Here is a 26,407-nt window from a genome sequence, read left to right as displayed (position 1 = left end):
CTGGGAACATGGCTGTTTTTTAAAAACCCTGGCTCTGGCTGCACCTATATGCCCCATGTTTACCAAGTCCCTGGCTGTCGTTCCTGTCAACGTGACTTTAATCCTAAACCCTCTCAATGGCCAAAGCATTTTTCTATAAGGACCTCAATCCCATTGTTATGGTCGTGATGTTAATTTTTTAGCTTTTGATGTGAGCTTTTCATCATCTCGCCCTTGTTGCCCATGTAAAAAACAGTTACCCAAGCTCTGTCACTACTAGAGTAAGTCAGACTTATAAGGTCTGGGCCTGCATATCAGCCCAGAGGCAGGACAAAAATACATCAGGAGCTCGTGGTGTCACTCACGAACCGGATGGGTTTCCGTCAGATGATTTGAGGCCAGTCTATTCTCTGTGAAGTTTGACTGAGACCGAAGCATGTGAGCGGGGAGACAGACTTTTCCTTTTATACTATTATCACTGTGATTGCTTGTGTTTTTATTGGGTGACTTTTGTAGGATTGTATTTTACAAAGCACTGCATTATGCTCTTATTAGTAAACCACAGTCAATTAGATAAGACCACTTGTTGTAAATCCATACAGGGATATTTTCATCCAAGCTCCAGATATGATTGGCTTCCACCCTGAGTCTATTCCCTTATCTACCTGCTTATTGACACCTGAGCTTGCAGTCTCGGTCAGTTTACACGTCCGCTACTTTGGTCTATCATTGGTATGTGTGAATACACTGCAGAGCTCTTTGATGCAGTTTTAATAATGCAATAGATCTACTGTTGAGGTAATTGCTGTTTGTTGAAATATGTATATATTGTGGTGTGTTGAAGGTACGGTGATGGGGAAGTTTTGGCATGTGGTCAAGTAGAAAAGGAATTGTAAGGAAGAACTGGGCAAATGCCAAAGTTGGTAACTGAATAACACTGAGGTATATTCTACTGTCATTCTGTTACCGAACTTTGCATCTGCACAGTTTTTCCAGTAAATGTTTTTATTTTATTTACTGTGTAAATTGTTGAAAGTGGTCTGTGCATAGTTGTATGGTTTATTACATTTTGATATTTTTTTTAATGGGAAAATCTGAGTCTCAGCCTAATTTCGTTACTGTGGAATTGCCATTATCTGAAAGCAAGAATTCCTTCCTGGATGTCTTTGCACTGCGCAGTAATTACCAGTATAATTGGTCCTTTTCTACCAGCCCTCGCACTATTTCTCCCCTCACATATATTTCATTTTCCACCCTAGCGGTTGGTAGCGGTCTTAAGCACCTGTTAACGCTTTGCCTTATTACATGAATGTGTATCTATTACAGTAAAAGTCAATTTTATACTTCGTATGGAAGATGTGACGCAATTGCGAAGCCCTCGAGGGCAAATTGAGCTCCTCACTGCTCAAACTTTGTAAAAATGTGGAGAGCTGAGTGTAACTCTGCATTGACATGTTTGGTTGACGGTAGGTGGGGGCGGAAGGTCCTATATAAACTCACTTCCTTCACAACAGCTCAGTGAAGTATAAATGCCTTGACTTCTGCAGAGGCCATATCGCAGTAAATGCTGTATGGCCACTGCAGATGTGGTATTGACCATGTCGTCTTTAAGCCAAGGGAATAGCAAGTATGTGATTGCTGGATCGCTAGTTTATAGCTTATCCTGCCAAGGATGGGTGTGGGAGTTTTATCTGGTTTGATGTGCATAGATTTGGTCTCTCGATGGTACTCCAGAGATGTCATTACGGCCTGTGTGGTAATGGCATGACCTACATACCCCCGGTCATTAAGGCTAACATATGAAACCGTCCATTGGGCAGACAGACTGGAGTTCATGTCAAGTAGGACGTTTTATGATGTGGAATCTGTAGTAAATGCTAATAAACTAAGAGTAGGACTCTATTGAATCTAAGTTTGAATGTTATTTGACTTCATAGATATGACTGAAATGCTCTTTTTCAAGTTAGCTTATGTCCCTTTCCTGACTGGAGGAAAGGAACACCTGACTAATATAATTATATTTCATAAAGGGCATTCTCTGTTTGTTCTTTCTCCATTACAAATTATCCTGTCTATCCTGCAGCAGGTCCATATTTCATATCTCTTGACATTCCTCCAGGGGATGTTTCCTGCCTGGGCGGAAACTGAGTGTGCTGTAGTTAATTAGCATCATATTAAAACCTGCATGTCACCAGCCAACCACTTTGAATTCCCTTTCACCACACCACCACTCTGACACGCCTAAATGCTTTGTGTGAGACTTGGGATTTTCCCCACGGAAGTAGAATGTCCTATGAGCTCTACACTGTATTATGAAATTCACATTGCCTGTACTGTAAAGAGATAGGTTTATACAGGTTGTAGTGGTCTAGGGAGAAGTCTCTTTGCTTGGTGCTCAGAGCCAGTGAGCCATGTCTTTTGAAGTGTTTTTCCCGAGGTGTTCCTGGCTCAGTCGCTGGCCAGGCACTTGTCGGCTCTTCTTTGGTAGATAAAAATGCAACAATTTCATAGACTTTACTGAGTTACAGTTCATATAAGGAAATCAGTCAATTGAAATAAATTAAATAGGCCCTAATCTACAGATTTAACATGACAGAATACAGATATGCATCTTGGTCAGAGAGACTTGTTTTTTTGAAAAGGGTATCAGAAAACCAGCCCATATCTGGTGTGAACACTTTTTGTCATGCAGCTCGACACATCTCCTTCGCATAGTGTTGATCAGGCTGTTGATTGTGGAATGTTGTCCCACTCCTCTTCAATAGCTGTGCAAAGTTGCTGGATAGTGGCAGGAACTGGAACTCTGTCGATCCAGAGCATCCCAAACATGCTCAATAGGTCTGAGTATGCAGGCCATGGAATAACTGGGACATTTTCAGCTTCCTGGAATTGTGTACAGATCCTTGTGACATGGGCCGTGCATTATGCGGAAACATGAGGTTGATGGCAGCGGATAAATGGCACGACAATGGGCCTCAGGATCTCCTCATGGTATCTCTGTGCATTCAAATTAAAATGCAATGGTGTTCATTGTCCATAGCTTAAGCCTGCCCATACCATAACCCCACTGCCGCCATGGGGCACTCTGTTCACAACATTGACATCAGCAAACCGGTCGCTCACACGACGCCATTGTGTGGCCGGTTGGATGTACTGCTAAATTCTCTAAATCGACGTTGAAAGTAGAGAAATTCTGGCAACTGCTCTGGTGGACATTCCTGCAGTCAGCATATCAATTAAACACTCCCTCAACTTGAGACATTGACACATTGACACAACCACACATTTTAAAAGTGGCCTTTTTTCCACTGCACAAGGTGCACCTGTGTAATGATCACGCTGTTTAATCAGATTCTTGATATGCCACACCTGACAGGTGGATGGATTATCTCTTTGCAAAGGAGAAATGCTCACTAACGGATGTAAATACATTTTGTGCGTATAGAACATTTCTGATTTTTTTTAAAATTTATTTTTAATTTCAGCTCATGAAACATGGGACCAACAGTTTACATGTGTTTAAATGTTTTTTTATATATTTTTGTTCAATGTGTGTGTGTGCCATTTTAGTCATGCGCGCATACATTTTAAGTAAGGGTTGTCCTCGGAATCAAACCCATTATCCTGCCTTGTGAGCACCATGCTCTAGCAACTGAGCTACAGAGGAGAGAGGACCACCTAATTTTGATTCCTGTCTCACTGAGATGGCATGACTTTCCTTCTCTCATACTGTTCTCTTGACATTACACTATGTGCTTCAGCACTCCCAGTCTACTACCACAGTACTCAGTCAGCTGGTCCGAACTAATAAAAAGCTTACTTCTATATTAAACTCATTTTTCACTACAACTGTATGCAAATGCTCAAACTGATTTTTTTGATCTGAAATATTTAGCATTGTCAATGGCCTTGTATCTAACGTCCAATTTTAAACTCAAGTTCAAAAAAAGTATTTGTTTGAGTAATGTCATACAGTATATGAAATGTGCTTTTGTGGGTTAACCTACATTGTCAGAATAACAAACCTTTATCAGTGATCAAACACACTTCCTTAAAAGGTCTCTTAAGCAAGAGCATATGTTGAAATTCACAGCCTTACTTTTTATCATATGCTGACAGGATACATGAACAGAACACTTGTTCCAAATTGCCCTGGCTACTCCAACTCTCAGCTGAGGTAAAGGATGATAACAGATTTGAAAAGCAGGATGATTTTTAACATTAAGTTATAGCCTGGCTGTTGCAAAAACCAACCCCTATCTAGCTGCTGTAACCAATAACCATGTCTTGTCTGTGCTTTGACAGACATTATACTCCTTGGTTAGCTCTACCTGTATACCAGTGGAGGCTACTGACGGGAGGAAAACTCATACTAATGGCTGGAAGGGAGTCAATGGAATGGTATCAACCACATGTTTGACTCGAATGACTCTTCCAGTCATTTATTATGAGCTGTCCTCCCCTCAGCAGCCTCCACTGCTGTATTCTCTTTCCTTACCTCAGGCTATGTCCAGGTAACCTACAGTGCCTTCAGAAAGTATTCATACCCATTGACTTATAATAGATTTTATGTTATAGCATGAATAAAAACAGTTGTCACCCTTCTACACAATACCACATAATGACAAAGAACATGTTTTTAGACAATTTTGCAATTAAATTAAATACAGATCTCATTTACATAAGTATTCACACCCCTGACTCAATACATGGTAGCTGTAATTGCTGCCAATGGTATTTCTGGGTAAGTCTGTTCAGAGCTTTCCACCCCTGGATTGTGCAATGTTTGTCCATTTAAAACATATTTTGAAATTCTTCAAGTTAGTTCTTGATCATAGATAGACAGCTGTTTTCAAGTCTTGCCATAGATTTTCAAGCAGATTTCATTCAAAAGTGACTAGGCCACTCAGGAACATTCAATGTTGTGAACTCAAGTGTATATTTGGTCTTGTATTTTAGGTTATTGTCCTGCTGAGAGGTGAATTTGTCTCCCAGTGTCTGGAAAGTAGACTGAACCATGTTTTCCTCTATCTAGATATTGCCTGTGCTTTGCTCTTCTGTTTTTATTTGTTTCCTTAACTCCCTCGTCCTTGCCGATGACAAGCAAATTCATAACATATTGGATTTGGCCCAAACATAACACCTTTTGTATTCAGGACATAAAGCTAATTTCTTTGCCAGATTGTTTTGCAGATTTACTTTAGTATCTTATTGCAAAATGGATGTATGTTTTGTAATATTTGTATTCTGTACAGGCTTCCTTTTTCATTCTGTAATTTAGGTTAGTAATTGTGGAGTAACTACAATGTTGGCCTGTCCGTCAGTTTTCTCCTATCACAGCCATTAAAACTGCCACAGGATTGGTGGGTCCCCCTTGGGATGGTTGAGCTAACGTAGGCTAATGCGATTAGCATGAGGTTGTAAGTAACAAGAACATTTCCCGGGACGTAGACATATCTGAAATTGGCAGAAAGCTTAAATTCTTGTTAATCTAACTGCACTGTCCAATTTACAGTGAAATAAAACCATGCTATTGTTTGAGGAGAGTGCACAGTTATGAACTTAAAGTTATTAGTAAACCAATTAGGCACATTTGGGCAGTCTTTATACAACATTTTGAACAGAAATGGTTCATTGGATCAGTTTAAAACTGCACATACACTGCTGACATCTAGTGGCCAAAATTGCGCCTGGCCTAAAACAATACATTATGGATCTTTTGTGTTTTCAAAGATGGTACAAAAAAAGTTTTTTTCTTTTGTATTATCTTTTATCAGATTCAATGTGTTATATTCTCCTACATTAATTTCACATTTCCATAAACTTAAGATGGCGCCGGAGAAGGCAGATGTTTTACGTGCCCCCACTCGATTGTGTTCTTTTGTAGTTTCTTCCACGTAGGTCATCGATTTTATTGTCCAAATATTGCACATTTGCTAGCAGAATGGAATGAAGTGGGGGTTTATGCGTTCGCCTATGAATTCTCAGAAGCCAGCCCACCCTCTGTCCCCTTTTAATCCACCTCTTCACGCAAATCATGGGGATCTGGGCCTGTTCCTGAGAAAGCAGTATATCTTTTTCGTCAGACTGGATTCTGCCAGTCTGTGGTGAGTAATCGCAGTCCTTATGTCCAGAAGTAATTTTCGGTCATAATGTTGCCGCTACCGTCTCTTATGTACAAAAATAAGTAAATAAACCAACCAACTGGACATTCAAAACTGTAAAAACGTATGCTTCACAGAGTCGTGGCTGAACGACGACACGATCAACACTGTATCAGCAGGATAGAACAGCGACGTCTGGTAAGACGAGAGGCGGCGGACTATGTATTTTTGTAAATTACAGCTGGTGCACGATATCTAAGGAAGTCTCGCGCAATTGTATCATGAGAAACTGTAGACCACACTACCTACCTAGAGAATTATATCTGTATTTTTTTGTAGCTGTTTACATACCACCACAGTCAGAGGCTGGCACTACGACAGCATTTAATGAGCTGTATTCCGCCATACGCAAACAGGAAAACGCTCATCCAGAGGCGGCGCTCCTAGTAGCCAGAGACTCTGGACCACCTTTACTCCACACACAGAGACTCATACAAAACTCGCACTCCATTTGGCAAATCTAGCCATAATTCTATCCTCCTGATTCCTGCTTACAAGCTAAAATTAAAGCAAGAAGCACCAGTGACTTGATCAATAAAAAAAGTGGTCGGATGAAGCAGATGCTAAGCTACAGGACTGTTTTGTTAGCCCAGAAGGAATATGTTCCGGGATTCCTCCGATGCTATGCCCTCCGAACCATCAAACAGTAGAAGTGTCAGTACAGGACTAAGATCAAATAATGTGTGGCAGGACTTGCAAAACATTAGACTACATAGGGATCACAGCCGAGAGCTGCCCAGTGACACGAGCCTTCCCAGACGAGCTAAACTACTTCTTTGCTCGCTTCGAGGCAAATAACACTGAAACATGCATGAGAGCACCAGCAGTTCCGGACGACTGTGTGATCATGCTCTCCGTAGCCGACTTAAGACCTTTTAAACAGGTCAACATACACAAGGCTGCGGTGCCAGACGGATTACCAGGACGTGTGCTCCGGGCATGTGCTGACCAACTGGCAGTTGTCTTCACTGACATTTTTAACATGTCTCTGACTGAGTCTGTAATACCAACATGTTTCAAGCAGACCACCATAGTCCCTGTGCCCAATAACACTAAGGCAACCTGCCTAAATGAACACAGACCCGTAGCACTCCCATCCATAGTGCTACATGAAGTGAAGTGATTTGAAAGGTTGGTAATGGCTCACATCAACACCATTATCACAAACACTAGACCCACTCCAATTTGCATACCGCCCAAACAGATCCATAGATGATGCAATCTCTATTGCACTCCACACTGCCCTTTCCCACCTGGACAAAAGGAACACCTTTGTGAGAATGCTATTCATTGACTTCAGCTCAGCGTTCAACACCATAGTACCCTCAAAGCTCATCACTAAGCTGTGTACCCTGGGACTAAACACCTCCCTCTGCAACTGGATCCTGGACTTCCTGACGGGCTGCCGCCGGGTGGTAAGGGTAGGTAACAACACATCCGCCACGCTGATCCTCAACCAGGGGGCCTCGGATGCGTGCTAAGTCCCCTCCTGTACTCCATGTTCACTCATGACTGCACAACACCATCATCAAGTTTGCCAATGACACAACAGTGGTAGGCCTGATCAACGATGAGACAGCCTATAGGGAGCAGGTCAGAGACCTGGCCATGTGGTGCCAGGACAACAACCTCGCCCTCGACGTGATCAAGACAAAGGAGATGATTGTGGGCTACAGGAAAAAGAGTGCAGAGCATGCCCCCATTCTTATCGACAAGGCTGCAGTGGAGTAGGTTGTGCTTCAAGTTATTGGTGTCCACATCACCAACAAACTAACATGGTCCAAACACCAAGACAGTCGTGAAGCAGGCACGACAAAACCTATTCCCCCTCAGGAGACTGAAAAGATTTGGCATGGATCCTTAGATCCTCAAAAGATTCTACAGCTGCACTATCGAGAGCACTGGTTGCATCACTGCCTGGTATGGCAACCGCTCGGCCTCTAACCGTAAGGCACTACAGAGGGTAGTGCGTACGGCCCAGTGCATCACAGGGGCCAAGCTTCCTGCCATCCAGGATCTCTTATACCATGCGGTATCAGAGGAAGGCCCTAAAAATTGTCACACTCCAGCCACCCTAGTCATAGATTGTTCTCTCTGCTACCACATGGCAAGCGTTACCGGAGCGCCAAGTCTAGATCCAAGAGGCTTCTAAACAGCTTCTACCGTTAACCCCCCCCCCCCCCCATCCCAAGCCATAAGACTCAGGAACACCTAATCAAATGGCTACCTAGACTATTTGCATTGCCCCCTCCCTCTTTTTACACTGCTGCTACTCTGTTATCATCTATGCATAGTCACTTTAATAACTCTACCTACATGTACATATTACCTCAGCTAACCCCCGCACATTGACGCTGTACCACCCTCCCCCCGTATATAGTCTCACTATTGTCATTTTACTGCTGCTCTTTAATTACTTGTTACTGTTATTTCTGATCTGCATTTTTTTTTTTTAACTACATTGTTGGTTAGGTACTCGTGAAGTCTACCTGTTGTATTCTGCGCATGTAACTAATACCATTTGTAAAAACATTTTTATATCAAGAATATGCATATCCTTGCTTCAGGTCCAGAGCTACAGGCAGTTAGATTTGGGTATGTCATTTTAGGTGAACATTTGAAAATGGTCCGATCCTTGAGGTTAACGCTAACTTTTTTTTAAAGTCACCATGGGCCTCATGGTGAGATCCCTGCATGGTTTCCTTCCTCTCCCCCAACTGGGTTAAGAAGGACCCCTGTATCTTTGTGGTGACTGGGTGTATTGATACACCATCCAAAGTGTAATTAATTGGACGCCTGTATCTTTGTAGTGACTGGTTGTATTGCTCAAAGGGATATTCAGTGTCTGCTTTTTTATACCCATATATCAATATGTGACCTTTGCGAGGCATTGGAAAACCTACCTGGTCTTTGTGGTTGAATCTGTTTGAAATTCACTGCTCGATTTAGGGTCCTTACAATTATCTGTATGTTTGGAAAACAGAGATGAGGTAGTTATTAAAAAAAACATGTTAAGCACTATTTCGCGCACGCGCACACAGTGAGTCCATGAAACTTATTTTGTGTCACTGGCCTACACAGAATATCACCATCTCAATTTAATCAATTTTAAATTTAGGCTGTAACCCAGCAAAATATGGAAAAAGTCAAGAGGTGTGATTACTTTCTGAAAGTACTATACATGGACACCGCCGCTAACATGGATATTGTGTACCTAGCTGTTGGCTTTTGATTCTAGGTGATGAGAAATTTGCTTTTTCCCCCCCAACAAACTCATGTGTCTTGTTCTAGTTTTTTCTACTCTACTTAAAACTGTTTCTACAAATAGAGGCAGATTGTGAGTGCGATATAATGCCAGACTCTCCCTGTGCAATTTCCCACAGTGCTTCAACCGGTTAAATATAGATTAGGCCGTGAACTATCCCATACCACACTGACTCCCTGGAATTGTTTGTGTTACTGTGTGTATTCAACCCCCCCAGAGGAGGCAAGGTTGAAATGTGAGAATTCCCATTCAAGCCTTGTAGTTAGATTTTATTTCTCTTTTGACTGAGCTAAAACGTCCCATGAGTGGTTCACTCCGGACAGAGAGAAGAGCAGTGTAGCTTGGAGAAGAGCGCATCTGAATTTCAGTTCCAGAGCCTTTGCTAGATGAGATGTTGCGATCTGCCAAACGTGATTTGGAATGAGAGATGTGACACCACCTCTGGTCCACTAAAAGCGGTGGGGAGAAGAGGCCAGACTTCTCACTTGTTCGGGTTGCGCGCTCCTGCAGTCTGCACAGCCCTTCAACTGATCCAAATATCAAAAGGCATCATGTTTCAGACCTCATGGAAACTGCAGTCTCCCCTACTTTAGAACTTTGATGGTTCCTTTAACACATCCAGGTTTACATTTCAATTGACATGACAGGCAGAGTCATTGAGCGAACGTGTTATACATTGAATAACATAATTGATTTCCTTGGATACATCATGAGCACATGCTCCTACAATATGCTGCTTGAAATTGGTGGTATGCTTACTTGAAGAGGATGAATTACTGAATGATGACTAGTTGAATGGCGTAGCTTGTTCTGTTATTTGGGCAGGTAATGGGAGAGACTGCAGACGGAGGCAGTGAAATGTGTGTACACTACCATTCAAAAGTTTGGGGTCACTTAGAAATGTCCTTGTTTTGAAAAACTATTTTTTTCTTGTCCTTAAAAATAACATCAAATTGATCATAAATACAGTGTAGACATTGTTAATGTTGTAAATGACTTGTAGCTGGAAAGGGCTGATTTATAAAAATAAAAAAAATTTAATGGAATATCTACACTAGGCGTACAGAGGCCCATTATCAGCAACCATCAAATCTGTGTTTCAATGGCACGTTGTGTTAGCTAATCCAAGTTTATCATTTTAAAAGTCTAAATGTTCATTAGAAATCCCTTTTGCAATCATGTTAGCACAGCTGAAAACTGTTTTCTTGATTAAAGAAGCAATAAAACTGGCCTTTAGACTAGTTGAGTATCCCGAGCATCAATGGGTTCGATTACAGGCTCAAAATGTCCAGAAACAAAGTACTTTCTTCTGGAATTCGTCAGTCTGTTCTTGTTCTGAGAAATTAAGGCTATTCCATGCGAGAAACTGAAGATCTTGTACAACGCTGTGAACTACTCCCTTCACAGAACAGAGCAAACTGTCCCTAACCAGAATAGAAAGAGTGGGAGGCCCCGGTGCACAACTGAGCAAAAGTACATTAGTGTCTAGTTTGAGAAACGGATACCTCAAGTCCTCAACTGGCAGCTTCATTAAATTGTACCTGCAAAACACCGTCTCAACGTCAACAATGACGAGGCGATTCCGGGATGCTGGCCTTCTAGGCAGAGTTGCAAAGAAAAGCCATATCAGACTGGCCAATAAGAAAATATTAAGATGGGCCAAAGAACAGACACTGGAAAGAGGTACTCTGGCTAGAAGGCCAGCATCCCGGAATCGCCTGTTGATGTTGGGACTGGTATTTTGTGGGTACTATTTAATGAAGCTGCCAGTTGAGGACTTGTGAGGTGCCTGTTTAATGGGCCTTGTTTCAGAGCTGTCATGACATCTCCAGCTATGCAAATTAAGGATATTTATGATGTTCAATGCAACAGCATCCTCCATGCTTTAAACAGGATGTACTATTTCAACTTCTGTTTCGCTATGACTGGTCAGTGGAAATGTGGGTTCACACTGAGAATCTTATATGAAGGAGTGCATGTTGTATTGTGTCTTGAGAACATGCTAGAGATATTACATACATTTTAATGTGACATCTTGTTTATATTGTTTTTAAATGTCCAGTAACATAATCAAGATACAGGGTGCAAATTATTCTTGTGGATTTTTTTAAGAAAAGTAATTTGTCATGTTTTATTAAGCGTGCTATTAATTACCATGTAACATTATTACTGGGGAGACCATATCACAGAGCAAATGTCTAGATTACTTTTGTCGATAGTCTGAGTGTGGAATGAAGCTGTAATAAAATCAAATGCCATTTTCCTTTTCAGAACCCGCTGAGATGGCAGTTGTCATAGTCTAACTAAGCCTGTGAGGGCTGGGGCCGGAGTGAGGGACTGCCCAGACAGTCTCCAAAACGGAAGATGTGTGAAACAGAGGATGAGAGGAGTGCTCAGGCCAGGCAGCTCTTTGAGAACTTTGTCCAGGCGTCCACATTTAAGGGCACTATGCAGGCCTTTAGTATCTTATGCAGGCAGATGGATCTGGACCCACTGGACTACAGGAACTTCTACAGCAACCTCAAAGCCACGGTCACCAACTGGAAGGCCAAGGCCCTCTGGACCAAACTGGACAAGAGAGCCAGCCACAAGGAGTACAAGAAAGCCCAAGCCTGTGAGGGCACAAGGGTAAGAAATCACCCAAGCTTCTACACAGTGGAGGCTGCTGAGGGGAGGATGCCTCCTAATAATGTCTGGAATGGTACAATGGAATGGTATTCCGCTCCAGGCATTACCACGAGCCCGTCCTTCCCAATTAAGGTATCACCAACCTGTGCTTTCACAGTAACGCTGACTCAGGCGCCGCTCCAGAATCTCCCATAAGTGTTCAATTGTGGGTAGGGGTAAAAGTGACTAAGCAATCAGGATATACTGTATAATAAACAGTAGCAGCAGCGTGCGTGCATGTGTGCGGTGTCAATATTTGTATGTTGGATTGTCAGTGTAGAGTCTAGTGAGTGTGCAAGGGAGTCAGTGCAAAACAATTAAAATAAATAGTGGGTCAATGTAAATGAGTGCATAGCCATGATAGCCAAAATAATGGCCTGCCCAGCATTTTTATACATAAGCATGATGAGATGTTATTTGCGTAATTAACATCGGCACCACAGCTGTGTGGAAGCAGCTACTTTCAATATAATTTGTTTCCCTCATGTACTCAAGTGTTTCCATTATTTTGGCAGTTACCTGTCGAAGCCTAAAATGAATTAACCCTATATTTGCTTTTGGACAGACCTTCCACATTGGGATTGAATACATGACATTCTCCATGCTAATGTCTCATATCTGCATAAGGAATGATGATTCATAGCTGGTTGGTTTTGATTTATAACTTCCCTGTGTCAGATGTAGCGAAGAGTCTAGTCACAGTCTGTGACGGAATAGGCTACTTTTTGTCTAATTCTTTACTACTATGAGCCAGGCTACAGTTTTTTTTTTTTTTTTTTTTTTTAATGAAATTGAAGCCCTGTGACATCAATTCACATTCACTCAACTCTTAATAGTTTACAACTTGAAAGTTAAGTTCTTACTTATAAAATGTTGGTCAAAAATGTGTATTTGTAATGATTCCTTATTAGTTCCTGCCAAGGCAGCAGCTACTCTTCCTGGGGTCCAGCAAAATTAAGGCAGTTATGCAAAAGAGGTTAAGGTACTATTAAGGTACTGCAGTATGTTAAAGTACTAGTTGTACAGTAGGTTCATAATGTGACTCCTATTTCATGGTAATGTTATGCTGCACGACAGACTGTTGCTGTGTATTTCTTATACTGTTTTGAGATGATATCCCTACACACCCAGCTGGTAGCCGCTTCTTATTGGAGCAGTATGGAGAACAGCTACACTGCACATGTCCACAGGATCATGTCAAACAAGGAAAGCATGATTAACCTCCTCACATATGAAACAAATTTTTTGACAGTGCAAAATCAGCAAATCCATTACGACACAATGGAGTTGATAATGCAGGTTGTTTTAAAAATATAATTTCTGCCCATTTTAGGTGTATGTGTTCTTGAATGTTTAGCGTAGTGTTTGAATGACTTAATTCTCAGAGGAAAATATTAGAGGTCCTAAGGGAAGGATGTTGGTGTTAGATAGGCCTAGATGACAGTGAGACTCTGGGTGGTGCTTGTCTGATAGTCTACAGTCGTGGCCAAAAGTTTTGAGAATGACACAAATATAAATTTTCAGTCTGCTGCCTCAGTTTGTATGATGGCAATTTGCATATTCTCCAGAATGTTATGAAGAGTGATCAGATGAATTGCAATTAATTGACAAGTCCCTCTTTGCCATGCAGATGAACTGAATCACAAAAAAACATTTCCACTGCATTTCAGCCCTGCCACAAAAGGACCAGCTGACATGTCCGTGATTATCTTGTTAACACAGGCGTGAGTGTTGACGAGGCTGGAGATCCCTATCATGCTGATTTTGAGTTCGAATGACAAACTGTAAGCTTCAAAAGGAGGCTGGTGCTTGGAATCATTGTTCTTCCTCTGTCAACCATGGTTACCTGCAAGGAAACATGTGCCGTCATCATTGCTTTGCACAAAAAAGTGCTTCACAGGCAAGGATATTGCTGCCAGTAAGATTGCACCTAAATAAACCATTTATCAGATCATCAAGAACTTCAAGGAGAGAGGTTCAATTGTTGTGAAGAAGGCTTCAGGGCGCCCAAGAAAGTCCAGCAAGCGCCAGGACCGTCTCCTAAAGTTGATTCAGCTGCGGGATCGGGGCACCACCAGTACAGAGCTTGCTCAGGAATGGCAGCAGGCAGGTGTGAGTGCATCTGCACGCACAGTGAGGCGAAGACTTTTGGAGGATGGCCTGGTGTCAAGAAGGGCAGTAAAAGAAGCCACTTCTCTCCAGGAAAAACATCAGGGACAGACTGATATTCTGCAAAGGGTACAGGGATTGGACTGCTGAGGACTGGGGTAAGTCATTTTCTCTGATGAATCCCCCTTCCAATTGTTTGGTGCATATGGAAAAAAGCTTGTCCTGAGAAAACAAAGTGAGCGCTACCATCAGTCCTTTGTCACGCCAACAGTAAAGCATCCTGAGACTATTCATGTGTGGGGTTGTTTCTCAGCCAAGGGAGTGGGCTCACTCACAATTTTGCCTAAGAACACAGCCATGAATAAAGAATGGTACCAACACATCCTATAAGAGCAACTTCTCCCAACCATCCAGGAACCGTTTGGTGACGAACAATGCCTTTTCCAGCATGATGGAGCACCTTGCCATAAGGTAAAAGTTATAACTAAGTGGCTCGGGGAACAAAACATCGATATTTTGGGTCCATGGCCAGGAAACTCCCCAGACCTTAATCCCATTGAGAACAAATTCAATGGACAACTATTTTCTTGCCTCCCATTTTTAAGTGGGATTATGGTTTTTGTTTTACATTGTTGTAGTGACTGGAATAGTTTTGGTTCTTACGCTTGCTTGTTTATGTACCAAATTTAGATTTGCATATCCTATTCATTCAGAATGGTTCACACCCGAGTGGCGCAACGGTCTAAGGCACTGCATCTCAGTGCTTGAGGTGTAACTAAAGACACCCTGGTTCGATTTCGGGCTGTATCGCAACTGGCCGTGATTGGGAGTCCCATAGGGCGGCGCACAATTGGCCCAGTGCCGTCATTGTAAATAAGAATTTGTTCTTAATTGACTTGCCTAGTTAAATAAATAAAATGTACACAGTGATATTGTAATATACGCTCGCATTCCGTATGGGTGATTCGCTTGAGTATGTCAGTTGTATTGAATTGTTGACCCTCCATACCTTTGGAAAGCATCGCCTTCTATATTTCATAAATTCAACATACAGTACCAGTCAAGTTTGGACACCTACTCATTCAAGGGTTTTCCTATATTTTCTACAAGGTAGAAGAATAGTGAAGACATCAAAACTATGAAATAACACATATGAAATCATGTAGTAACCAAAAAAGTGTTAAACCAATCGATATGTTTTATATTTGAGATTCTTCAAAGTATTCACCCTTTGCCTTGATTACAGCTTTGTGCACTTTTGGCATTCTCTCAACCAGCTTCATGAGGAATGTTTTCCAACCGTCTTGAAGGAGTTCCCACATATGCTGACCACTTGTTAGCTGCTTTTCCTTCACTCTGCGGTCCCACTCATCCCAAACCATCTCAATTGGATTGAGGTTGGGTGATTGTGGAGGCCAGGTCATCTGATGCAGCACTCCATCGCTCTCCTTCTTGGTAAAATAGCCCTTACACAGCCTAGAGGTGTGTTGGGTCATTGTCCTGTTGACAACAAAAATGATAGTCCCACTATGGGCGAACCAGATGGGATGGCATATCGCTGCAGAATGCTGTGGTAGCCATGCTGGTTAAGTGTGCCTTGAATTCTAATGCAGATATCATCCGTTCACCTACTCTGCGTCTCAGACTCAGCGGTTGGAACAAAATCTCAAATTTAGAATCCTGAGAAAGGACAGATTTCCACCGGTCTAATGTCCATTGCTCGTGTTTCTTGGCTCAAGCAAGTCTCTTCTTATTGGTGTCCTTTAGTAGAGGTTTCTTAGCAGCAATTCCACCATAAGGCCTGATTCATGGTCTCCTCTGAACAGTTGATGTCTGTTACTTGAACTCTGCAGCCCAAATAAATGTGTCATTCTGAGTTGCAGTTAACTCTAATGAACTTATCCATTGTAGCAGAGGAAACTCTTTCTTTCCTGTGGCAGTCCTCATGAGAGCCAGTTTCATCATAGCGCTTGATGGTTTTTGCACTTTCAAAGTTCTTGACATTTTCCGTATTGACTGACCTTCACGTCTTAAAGTAATGATGGACAGTCCTTTCTCTTTGCTTATTTGAGCATAATAGGGCTATAATAGGGCTAACTTTTGTATACCCCCTACCTTGGCACAACACAACTGATTGGCTCAAACGCATTAAGAAAAATAAATTCCACAAATGTACTTTTAACAAGGAACACCTATTTAATTGAAATGCATTCCAGGTGACTACCTCATGATGCTGGTTGAGAGAATGCAATGGGTGGCTCCTTGTGAGAATCTCAAACGTAAAATATATTTTAGTTAACACTTTTTTTTTTGTTTTTTTGGTTAGTACGTGATTCCATATGTCATTTCATAGTTTTGTTGTATTCACTATTATTCTACAATATAGTAAAAAATAAAGAACCCCTGGAATGAGTAGGTGTGTGTGTGTGTGTACAAACTTTTTTACTGGTACTGTATTTAAGTAGTGCAGCAGTATTAAGAGATCTTGGATTTCACGTGTGCCCAGGGACCCATGAACCAATCAGGGTTGGGTTTTGTGTCTGAAAGTGATGAAATATCACCATATGTTTACATTGTACAGATGTTAACAAAACATTTTCATTATGAAACTAGGCCTGGTCTTTTGTGAAATCCCTCATCTGGGCATCGTGTCTGAACCTGAATGGCACTGGATACACCTCTGTATGGAAGCACCAGTTTCTCACAGCTGCAGTATAGACAAAATAAACTTCTAAGTTAACAAGGAAACTTGTATTTTGCCAGACCTTTAAAAACACTGCTGTCTCATGTGGGTAAACACCGAAGTATTGGCCCTGCCAGACTTGCAGGACTTAACTCATCATCCTTATTGTTGTGTCCAGTAAAAGTGACACAGTAGTTTTTTTCCCCCCCTTGACCTCTTATGGTGCGACGTGTGTAGGGTTCATGACAAGCTCTGGAAACGGCACACAACAACGTGAGCGCTGACTCTAGCATTCTCTAAGAATAGCCCAAAACCCACAGCTCCACACAGAGCCAAATAACACTATCGTCACCATATCCCAGTGACAATCATTATCCTTATACAGAGCCACATTAGGACCAATTAATTCCTTTCATTCCAACAGTTCATTGTCACCTTTGTTTGGTCTAAATGGGCTTTAATTCTGTTGAATACGATGCATGCTGAGATTTTGCAAGCTGTGTAGTTGAAATACCACAGGTCAAGTCTCTAGTAATAACAACCTCATGAATGGCACAGGAGGACTTAGTTTGACTGGAATCAGCTGACCCCTTTCAGCAACGCTGGTTGTCTGGTGAGACAAATCCCCCATAATGCAAAGCAGACATCCATGAACCATGTCCAAGTGCGGTCAGTGGAGTGAGATCAGCTCATTCAAACCCACCACACTCAGGCCCGGACTGGTCTAGTAACCTTCAAATACCTGACACTCAGATGCTTGAGCTCACAACCAATACAACCCTAAACACACATTGTGGTTTGTGGTGTCATTCTGTTACCAAACTTTTGAATCTTCAAGAACAGTGAAGTACATTTTTTTTTAAAGATTTCCAGTGGAATTTGTTAGTCGTCCTTGTGCATAGTGTTATATGGTCTATTTAACGTTACAATCATTGATTTTTGGGTACTCAGATTTTTCACTTTAAAACCTGTTGTGACTAGGGGGCAGTATTTTCATTTTTGGAAAAAAAACCTTCCCGTAGTAAACGGGATATTTTGTCAGGACAAGATGCTAGAATATGCATATAATTGACAGATTAGGATCGAAAACACTCTAAAGTTTCCAAAACTGTAAAAATATTGTCTGAGTATAACAGAACTGATGTTGCAGGCGAAAGCCTGAGAAAAATCCAATCTGGAAGTGCCTCATGTTTTGAAATCCCTGCGTTCCAATGAGTCCCTATTGAGCAGTGAATGGGCTATCAACCAGATTACTCTTTCTCCGTATTCCCGACGGTGTCAACAGCATTGATGTAGTTTTATGCATTTATGTTGAAGAATACCCGTAAGCGGCTACATTGCGCAAGTGGTCACCTGATGCTCCCAGAGAGATTCTCGTGTAAAATAGAGGTAGCCATTACTCCAATCGGTCATACTGAAAAACGAATTGTCCCGATGGATATATTATTGAATAGATATTTGAAAAACACCTTGAGGATTGATTATAAACAACATTTGCCGTGTTTCTGTCGATTTATTATGGAGCTAATTTGGAATATTTTTCGCTGTTTTCGTGACTGCAATTTCCGGGCGATTTCTCAGCCAAACGTGAAGAACAAACGGAGCTATTTCACCTACAAAAATAATATTTTTGGAAAAAAGGAACATTTGCTATCTAACTGGGAGTCTCTCGTGAGTGAAAACATCTGAAGCTCATCAAAGGTAAACAATTTAATTTGATTGCTTTTCTGATTTCCATGACCAAGTTACCTGCTGCTAGCTGGACAAAATGCTATGCTAGGCTATCGATAAACTTACACAAATGCTTGTCTAGCTTTGGCTGTAAAGCATATTTTGAAAATCTGAGATGACAGGGTGATTAACAAAAGGCTAAGCTGTGTCTCTATATTTCATTTGTGATTTTCATGAATAGGAATATTTTCTAGGAATATTTGTCTGTTGCGTAATGCTAATTAGTGTCAGGCGATGATTACGCTCCCGCATGCGGGATGGGGAGTCACTAAAGGTTTTAATAATGTATCCGCGTCATTCTGTTACCGTGGAGTTGCCCACATGACAAGCCAACAACTACCGCAGAGGATAAGGTCATCTCAATGCTCTGTCATGCCTTCAAAGGGCAGTGGATCACACCAGTGAAAGGACTGAGGTGGTTCTGTTTTATTGTAGGATATGAAACCTGATTCATAACTGGGACCTGTATGCTGTATTGGTATGATCTCCTTATGAGGCCTTGTTTTAATCTTTTGATCTTTAATATCAGAGGTTGCAATACAATAGAACTAATGTTGAAGAGGGTTTATGTAGCTAATAGCATTTTCTGCAATCTCACCTAATTTCACCTCCTGCAACAGTTTGTTGATCATGTGAGATGTTTTTCCTGGTTTTAATTACAGTTTGTATTGTACACTGATGACGAAGTCTCTCTCTCAAGTGTCTGATCATCGGAGGGGGCCCTTGTGGTCTGCGTACGGCCATCGAGCTGGCTCTGCTGGGGGCCAAGGTGGTGGTGATTGAGAAGAGGGACACCTTCTCCAGGAACAACGTGCTGCATCTGTGGCCCTACACCATCCATGACCTCAGGGGCCTCGGGGCCAAGAAGTTCTATGGCAAATTCTGTGCTGGAGCCATAGACCACATCAGTAAGTATTGTACTGCTAATATCATTCTTCATTTCATAGGAAATGATGTAGTAATGTTATTCTTCCTTGTTTTGGTGTTCTGCTGGGGAAAACTGACGGAAGTTGAATGTGGCTGAAAGATTTATCAGATGGTAACATTGTTACATGATCGCTTCCTCACTCACTCCACGTTCTACAGTTGGATTTCTTTTTAAATATATATATCTGGCTCGCCCTGCTAAGAAATCTGACGTGCGTGTGAGCGTTATCTCTCTGCAACTGCCGTGCCTTAGATAACAACATGCAAAGTGGAGGAGCCCATAAATGCAAATGCTGTGTGTTACAAAACCACTGCTGAGACAAACTGGCCTTCTGGTGTTATTTATTGGAACATTTGGCAACTGGGTGAAATATCCCCCCCCCCCCCCCCCCCACGGAGATGTTTCCATAGAGATGTCCATCTTGTTCCTGTGAGGCTTATTCTATCCCCTTGTATGATATGCTGCCTTTCCCGACCCTCTTCTTTAGTAACATAGTCCTAAATACTCGCTGATATGGACTTGTGAAGTTGAAAACAATAGACTTACCAGCTGCTAGCTAGCTACACCTCAGAATGTAGTATCAGTTCACAAACCGTTTATCTCGAAGCCTAGCAAGGCCACAGGTTATTAGACTAATTGTGTGTAGTTGGATAAGTGTTGTCAATTCTAAACTGTGGTTCTCGCCTTGAATGCTGATTGGCTAACAGCCGTGGTACATCAGACCATATACCAAGGGTATGACCAAAAGTTTATTTTTACTGCTCTAATTACATTGGTAACCAAATGTATAATAGCAATAAGGCACCTCAGGCTTGTGGTATATGGCCAATACACCACGGTTTAGCTGTGGTATGTTGGCTATATACCACACCCCCTCTGGCCTTGTTGCTTAATTATACTTTGTATGTGTCTGAAGGTATTCGCCAGCTCCAGCTCATGCTACTGAAGGTCTCCCTCATTGTGGGGGTGGAGGTCCATGTCAAAGTGGAGTTTGTCAAACTGTTGGAGCCACCGGAGAACCAGGAGAATGAAGGTGACTCTTTTGGTTCAGTCAGAAAATACAGCGTTTCCTACCCCTGGACAGGAACTGGTCATGTTTTTTGTCTTTCTGTCGAACACATTTCAATCCAACACAGTGATATCAGGTCCAGCATCCGTCTGTGAAAGCATGGTTCAGCATTTTAAACCTCCATGCCATGTTAACATAACCTTGGCTATCAGCACTAGACAGCTGGTGTTTACAACTGTTTGTTTCATGCTTAAATGTTTGTTAGAAATCTGCTTTTTACATTTCTGTTAATTGTTGTTCATATTGAGTTTGTATGGTTAACACTATTGCTGATTTTCATTAGTTGACTGCACCAGGTCTTTCTCTCCCTCAAGCCCTGGTACTTGATCAAAATGACATCACACGCCGCAGATGGATTGGCTACCTCTCAATCTTGTGTTCTTGATTTAGAAACACGTGCTCGCATAATTCCATTTACAAGTAGAGGCTGCCTCTAGGTCTGCAGTGAAGTGCATATGCTTTGTATGTCAGTTTTGCTTATTATTAATTTGCCTAATTTTAGTTGATGCAAAATCTAATTTTGTCACATACACATGGTTAGCAATTTTTGTTGAATGACATGCCATACTGCCTTCTGTATTCTATAAAGGCAGCCATATATCTGAGGCATTATTATTACCATGAGCGTGAGGTGACCTGAACTGGGGCCTACATCTACAGTTGAAATCCTAAATTTTCATACACTGAGGTTGGAGTCATTAAACCTTGTTTTTTTTTTTTTAACCACTCCACACTTTTCTTGTGAACAAACTATAGTTTTGGCCAGTCAGTTAGGACATCTACTTTGTGCATGACAAGTAATTTTTCCAACAATTGTTTACAGACAGATTATTTCACTTAATCACAATTCCAGTGGGTCAGAAGTTAACATACACTAAATTGACTGTGCCTTTAAAATAAAGGTTTAGAAGCTGCTGATAAACTAATTGACATAATTTGAGTCAATTGGAGGTGTACCGGTGGAAGTATTTCAAGGTGTACCTGTGGAAGTATTTCAATGCCTACCTTCAAACTCAGTGCCTCTGCTTGACATCATGGGAAAATCAAATGAAATCAGCCAAGTCCTCAGAAAGTAAATTGTGGACCTGCACAAGTCTGGTTCATCCTTGGGAGCAATTTCCAAAACGCCTGAAGGTACCACATTTATCTGTACAAACAATAGTACACAAGTATAAACAGGAAGGAGACGCGTTCTGTCTCCTAGAGATGAACGTACCTTGGTGCAAAAAGTGCAAATCAATCCCAGAACAACAGCAAAGGACCTTGTCAAGATGCTGGAGGAAACAGGTACAAAAGTATCTATATCCACAGTAAAAACGAGAACTATATCGACATGACCTGAAAGGCCGCTCAGCAAGGAAGAAGCCACTGCTCAAAACGCAATAAGAAGACAGACTACGGTTTGCAACAGCACATGGCGTCAAAGATTGTACTTTTTGGAGAAATGTCCTCTGGTCTGATGAAACAATAATAGTTATGTTTGGCCATAATGACCATTGTTATGTTTGGAGTAAAAATGGGGAGGCTTGCAAGCCGAAGAACACCATCCCAACCGTGAAGCACAGGGGTGGCAGCATCATGTTGTGGGGGTGCTTTGGTGAGGGAGGGACTGGTGAACTTCACAAAATAGATGGCATCATGAGGCAGGAAAATTATGTGGATATATTGAAGCAACATCAAGACATCAGTCAGGCAGTTAAAGCTTGGTCGCAATTGGGTCAAGGTTTTGGAGTGGCCATCACAAAGCCCTGACCTCAATCCTATAGAAAATTTGTGGGCAGAACTGGAAAAGCGTGTGCGAGCAAGGAGGCCTACAAACCTGACTCCGTTACACCAGCTCTGTCAGGAGGAATGGGACTAAATTCACCCAACTTATTTATTTTTAATATTTTCTACATTGTAGATTAATATTGAAGACATCAACTATGAAATGAGACACATGGAATCATGTAACCAAAAAAAAGTGTTAAACAAATCAAAATATATTTGAGATTCTTCAAAGTAGCCACCCTTTGCCTTGACAGCTTTGTACACTCTTGGCATTCTCTCAACCAGCTTCATGAGGTAGTCACCTTGAATGCATTTCAATTAACAGGTGTGCCTTGTTAATTTGTGTTTCTTTCCTTAATGCGTTTGAGACAATCAGTTGTGTTGTGACAAGGTAGTGGTGGGATTCAGAAGATGGAACAGCTCATATAAACAAAGAGAAATGACAAAGAGAAATGACAAAGAGAAATGACAGTCCATTTTTACTTTAAGACAGTCAGTCAATCTGATAAATGTCAAGGACTTTGAACGTTTCTTCAATTACAGTCGCAACGACCAAGAGCTATGAAGAGACTGGCTCTCGTGAGGTTCACCGCAGGAAAGGATGACCTGTACGTTCATTAGTTAGCTGCTCCTCAGATTGCAGGCCAAATAAATGCTTCAGAGCTCAAGTAACAGACACCTCTCAACATCAACTTTTCAGAGGAGACTGTGTGAATCAGACCTTCATGGTTGAATTGCTGCAAAGAAACCACTACTAAAGGACACCAATACCAAGAAGAGACTTGCTTGGGCCAAGAAACACGAGCAATTAGACCAGTGGAAATCTGTCCTTTCATCTGATGAGTCCAAATTTGACATTTTTGGTTCCAACCGCTGTCTTTGTGAAATGCAGAGTGGTGAACAATTGATCTCTGCATGTGTGGTTCTCACCATGAAGCATGGAGGAGGTGGTGTGGGGGTGCTTTGCTGGTAACACTTGGTGAATTATTTAGTATTCAAGGCACACTTAACCAGCATGACTACCACAGCATTCTGCATCAATTTGCCAGTCCCACTAAGTACAAACCAGATGGGTTATCATTTGTTTTTCAACAGGACAATGACTGAACACACCTCCAGGCTGTGTAATGGCAGCCAACAAGTGCTCAGCATATGTGGGAACTCCTTCAAGATTGTTAAAGCATTCCAGGTGAAGTTGGTTGAGAGAGTGCCCAGAGTGTGCAAAGCTGTCAAGGCAAAGGGGGGTTACTTTGAAGAATCTCAAAATATTTTGATTGAACACTTTTGGTTACTACATGATTTCAAAGTTATGTCTTAACTATTATTCTGCAATGTAAACAAATATAAAGAAATCCTTGAATGAGTCGGTGTCAACTCATAACTAGTACTGTATATTTCTGAAGCTGTATTCCATAGTGCAGCTCAGGGACTAACTTCCCCACTTGATTTTAAACATTGAACTTGAACAAACCCCCTCTTTTTACCCCAGTTCGTTTTTATACTGTAGCATGTGGTTGTCACTCGAATGATAAAGATGGGAGACTAGCTTAAATTTAGGGTTGCAATGTGTCCTCTGCAGCAGTGACGATGTTCTTAAGTGGGTACCTTAGGAGAATGTGCTGTGGGCACGGTGTATTTCTGTGAGACTGTGTGGCAGAAGTGTTGAGCTGATATGGAGAGGGTCTCTGTGTCATTGCCACTTACCACGCTGCGTTGTGAAAGATTACAAACCCTCAGCAAGACTTCAGCTATTTATAGTTGGAGACAACTTAGCTATGTATTTAACAGTGCCTTCACATTAATCAAAAAACACAATGTAGTGGCTTGTAATAAATAACAAATGCAACCTTAACAGTAATAGAAAATGTTGACTATATATTGCTGTATTGTTATGGCTTGCCACTGCCAACTGTATGTTGTCCTTTTCCCAGGGCCTGGATGGAGAGCAGAGATCAGACCACAAAACCACCCCCTCGTTGACTTTGACTTTGACGTGGTGATTGGCGCAGATGGACGCAGAAACACGCTAGACGGTGAGAAGAACACATGATGGAGACGTTATTTGCTCGACACACAATGTTTGACTGTGTAAACATTTAAAGTTGTCTGTAAGACTCTTGGGCATGGCTGAAGTTGCACACCTGAACAATGTATAAGCCTGGTCTTGGAAACATGGTCAACTAAAGGGGCAAAAACAACAGAATTTGTCCCTTAGCTTGCCAGTCATAAACACTATGGTCATAAAATGCTTTCAATTTCAGTCATGTCTTAAGGGGTAAAGTACAATAGAACTGCACACAAGGTGTTCCAGGATGTGAGAGAACATGCCTGAGGGAATAAGTTGTACTGGGCTATTAACCTACATTTTTGTAAAATAAAAAGTGGTAATTAAACAACTAATTGACCGACATTTTAATTTGTATTTTTTTCGAGCCCAACGCTCCGTTTCTCTAGAGAAATCCAACCATTCACAAGAGAAATCAAGAAGTTTGTGGGACGCTGGGCTGAAGGGAGTTGTAATTTTCATTAAGCAAATATTCAACCTAGTTTAACACAAACTTGGTAATTAACTACAGTGACCATAATCCATTGCACCTGTTTTTTCCAAGTCAGCCAGAGATGAATACACTTTTATGTCTGCTATGTTAGGTTAGCTACACGCAGACCATGAGAGAGGAATGAACACAACGATGAGAGAGAGGGGGATCGAGACAGTTCGTGAAGTATGCCTTATCTACTTTGAGGAACTAGTAAAACTATGTTAGACAGCTCTGCAGCATACTTTGGCAGGCTAGCCTTTCTAAATTGGATGACTGAAGACTGCACAAAGATAACATTGGGTGGCTGCTACTGCCTGAGCAGAGATGTGAAGGTGTGTGTGTGTGTGTATATATATATATATATATATATATATATATATATATATATATATATATATATATATATATATATATATATATATATATATATATATATATATATATATATATATATATATATATATATATATATATATATATATATATATATATATATATATATATATATATATATATATATATATATATATATATATATAAAATATGTATGTATGTATGTATGTATGTATGTGTATATATATGTGTATATATATATATATATATATACACACACACATACACACACCTTCATATATATAGATAGATAGATAGAGCAAAAAAAAAATACAAGGGAACACCAAAATAAAACATCCTAGATCTGAATGAATTAAATATTCTTATTAAATACTTTTTTCTTTACATAGTTGAATGTGCTGACAACAAAATCACACAAAAATGATCAATGGAAATCAAATTGATCAACCCATGGAGGTCTTGATTTGGAGTCACACAAAATTAAAGTGGAAAACCACACTACAGGCTGATCCAACTTTGATGTAATGTCCTTAAAACAAGTCAAAATGAGGCTCAGTAGTGTGTGTGGCCTCCACGTGCCTGTATGACCTCCCTACAACGCCTGGGCATGCTCCTGATGAGGTGGCGGATGGTCTCCTAAGGGATCTCCTCCCAGACCTGGACTAAAGCATCCACCAACTCCTGGACAGTCTGTGGTGGATGTTGCGAGACATGATGTCCCAGATGTGCTCAATTGGATTCAGGTCTGGGGAACGGGCGGGCCTATCCATAGCATCAATGCCTTCCTCTTGCAGGAACAGCTGACACACTCCAGCCACATGAGGTCTAGCATTGTCTTGCATTAGGAGGAACCCAGGGCCAACCGCACCAGCATATGGTCTCACAAGGGGTCTGAGGATCTCATCTCGGTACCTAAAGGCAGTCAGGCTATCTCTGGCGAGCACATGGAGGGCTGTGCGGCCCCCCAAAGAAATGCCACCACACACCATGACTGACCCACCGCCAAACCGGTCATGCTGGAGGATGTTGCAGGCAGCAGAATGTTCTCCATGGCGTCTCCAGACTCTGTCACGTCTGTCACGTGTGCTCAGTGTGAACCTGTTTTCATCTGTGAAGAGCACAGTGCGCCAGTGGCGAATTTGCCAGTC

At 41.5% G+C, this 26,407-nt stretch overlaps 1 protein-coding gene across 11 annotated transcripts in view; it reads left to right on the top strand.

The window, feature by feature from the left end:
* The window catches only part of mical2b (microtubule associated monooxygenase, calponin and LIM domain containing 2b), an 89,419-nt gene that overhangs the window by 4,236 nt on the left and 58,776 nt on the right, over positions 1-26,407 (top strand). For 10 of the 11 annotated variants that reach the window (XM_090211449.1, XM_021575478.3, XM_036958151.2 and 7 more), the window contains exons 2-5: positions 11,680-12,036; positions 19,299-19,506; positions 20,443-20,559; positions 24,297-24,398. In XM_090211449.1, coding sequence (XP_090067575.1) covers positions 11,773-12,036; positions 19,299-19,506; positions 20,443-20,559; positions 24,297-24,398 — 691 coding nt within the window. In that variant the 5' untranslated portion in view covers positions 11,680-11,772. Of the gene's footprint in view, positions 1-11,679; positions 12,037-19,298; positions 19,507-20,442; positions 20,560-23,458; positions 23,555-24,296; positions 24,399-26,407 lie in introns of those variants that run through there. The other variant, XM_090211456.1, reaches the window with a different exon arrangement.

Source organism: Oncorhynchus mykiss, chromosome 2 (assembly GCF_057628025.1).
Source record: "Oncorhynchus mykiss isolate SJ-2025 chromosome 2, ASM5762802v1, whole genome shotgun sequence".
Taxonomy (NCBI): Eukaryota; Metazoa; Chordata; class Actinopteri; order Salmoniformes; family Salmonidae; genus Oncorhynchus; species Oncorhynchus mykiss.
This window is presented reverse-complemented; position numbering and strand designations above follow the sequence as displayed.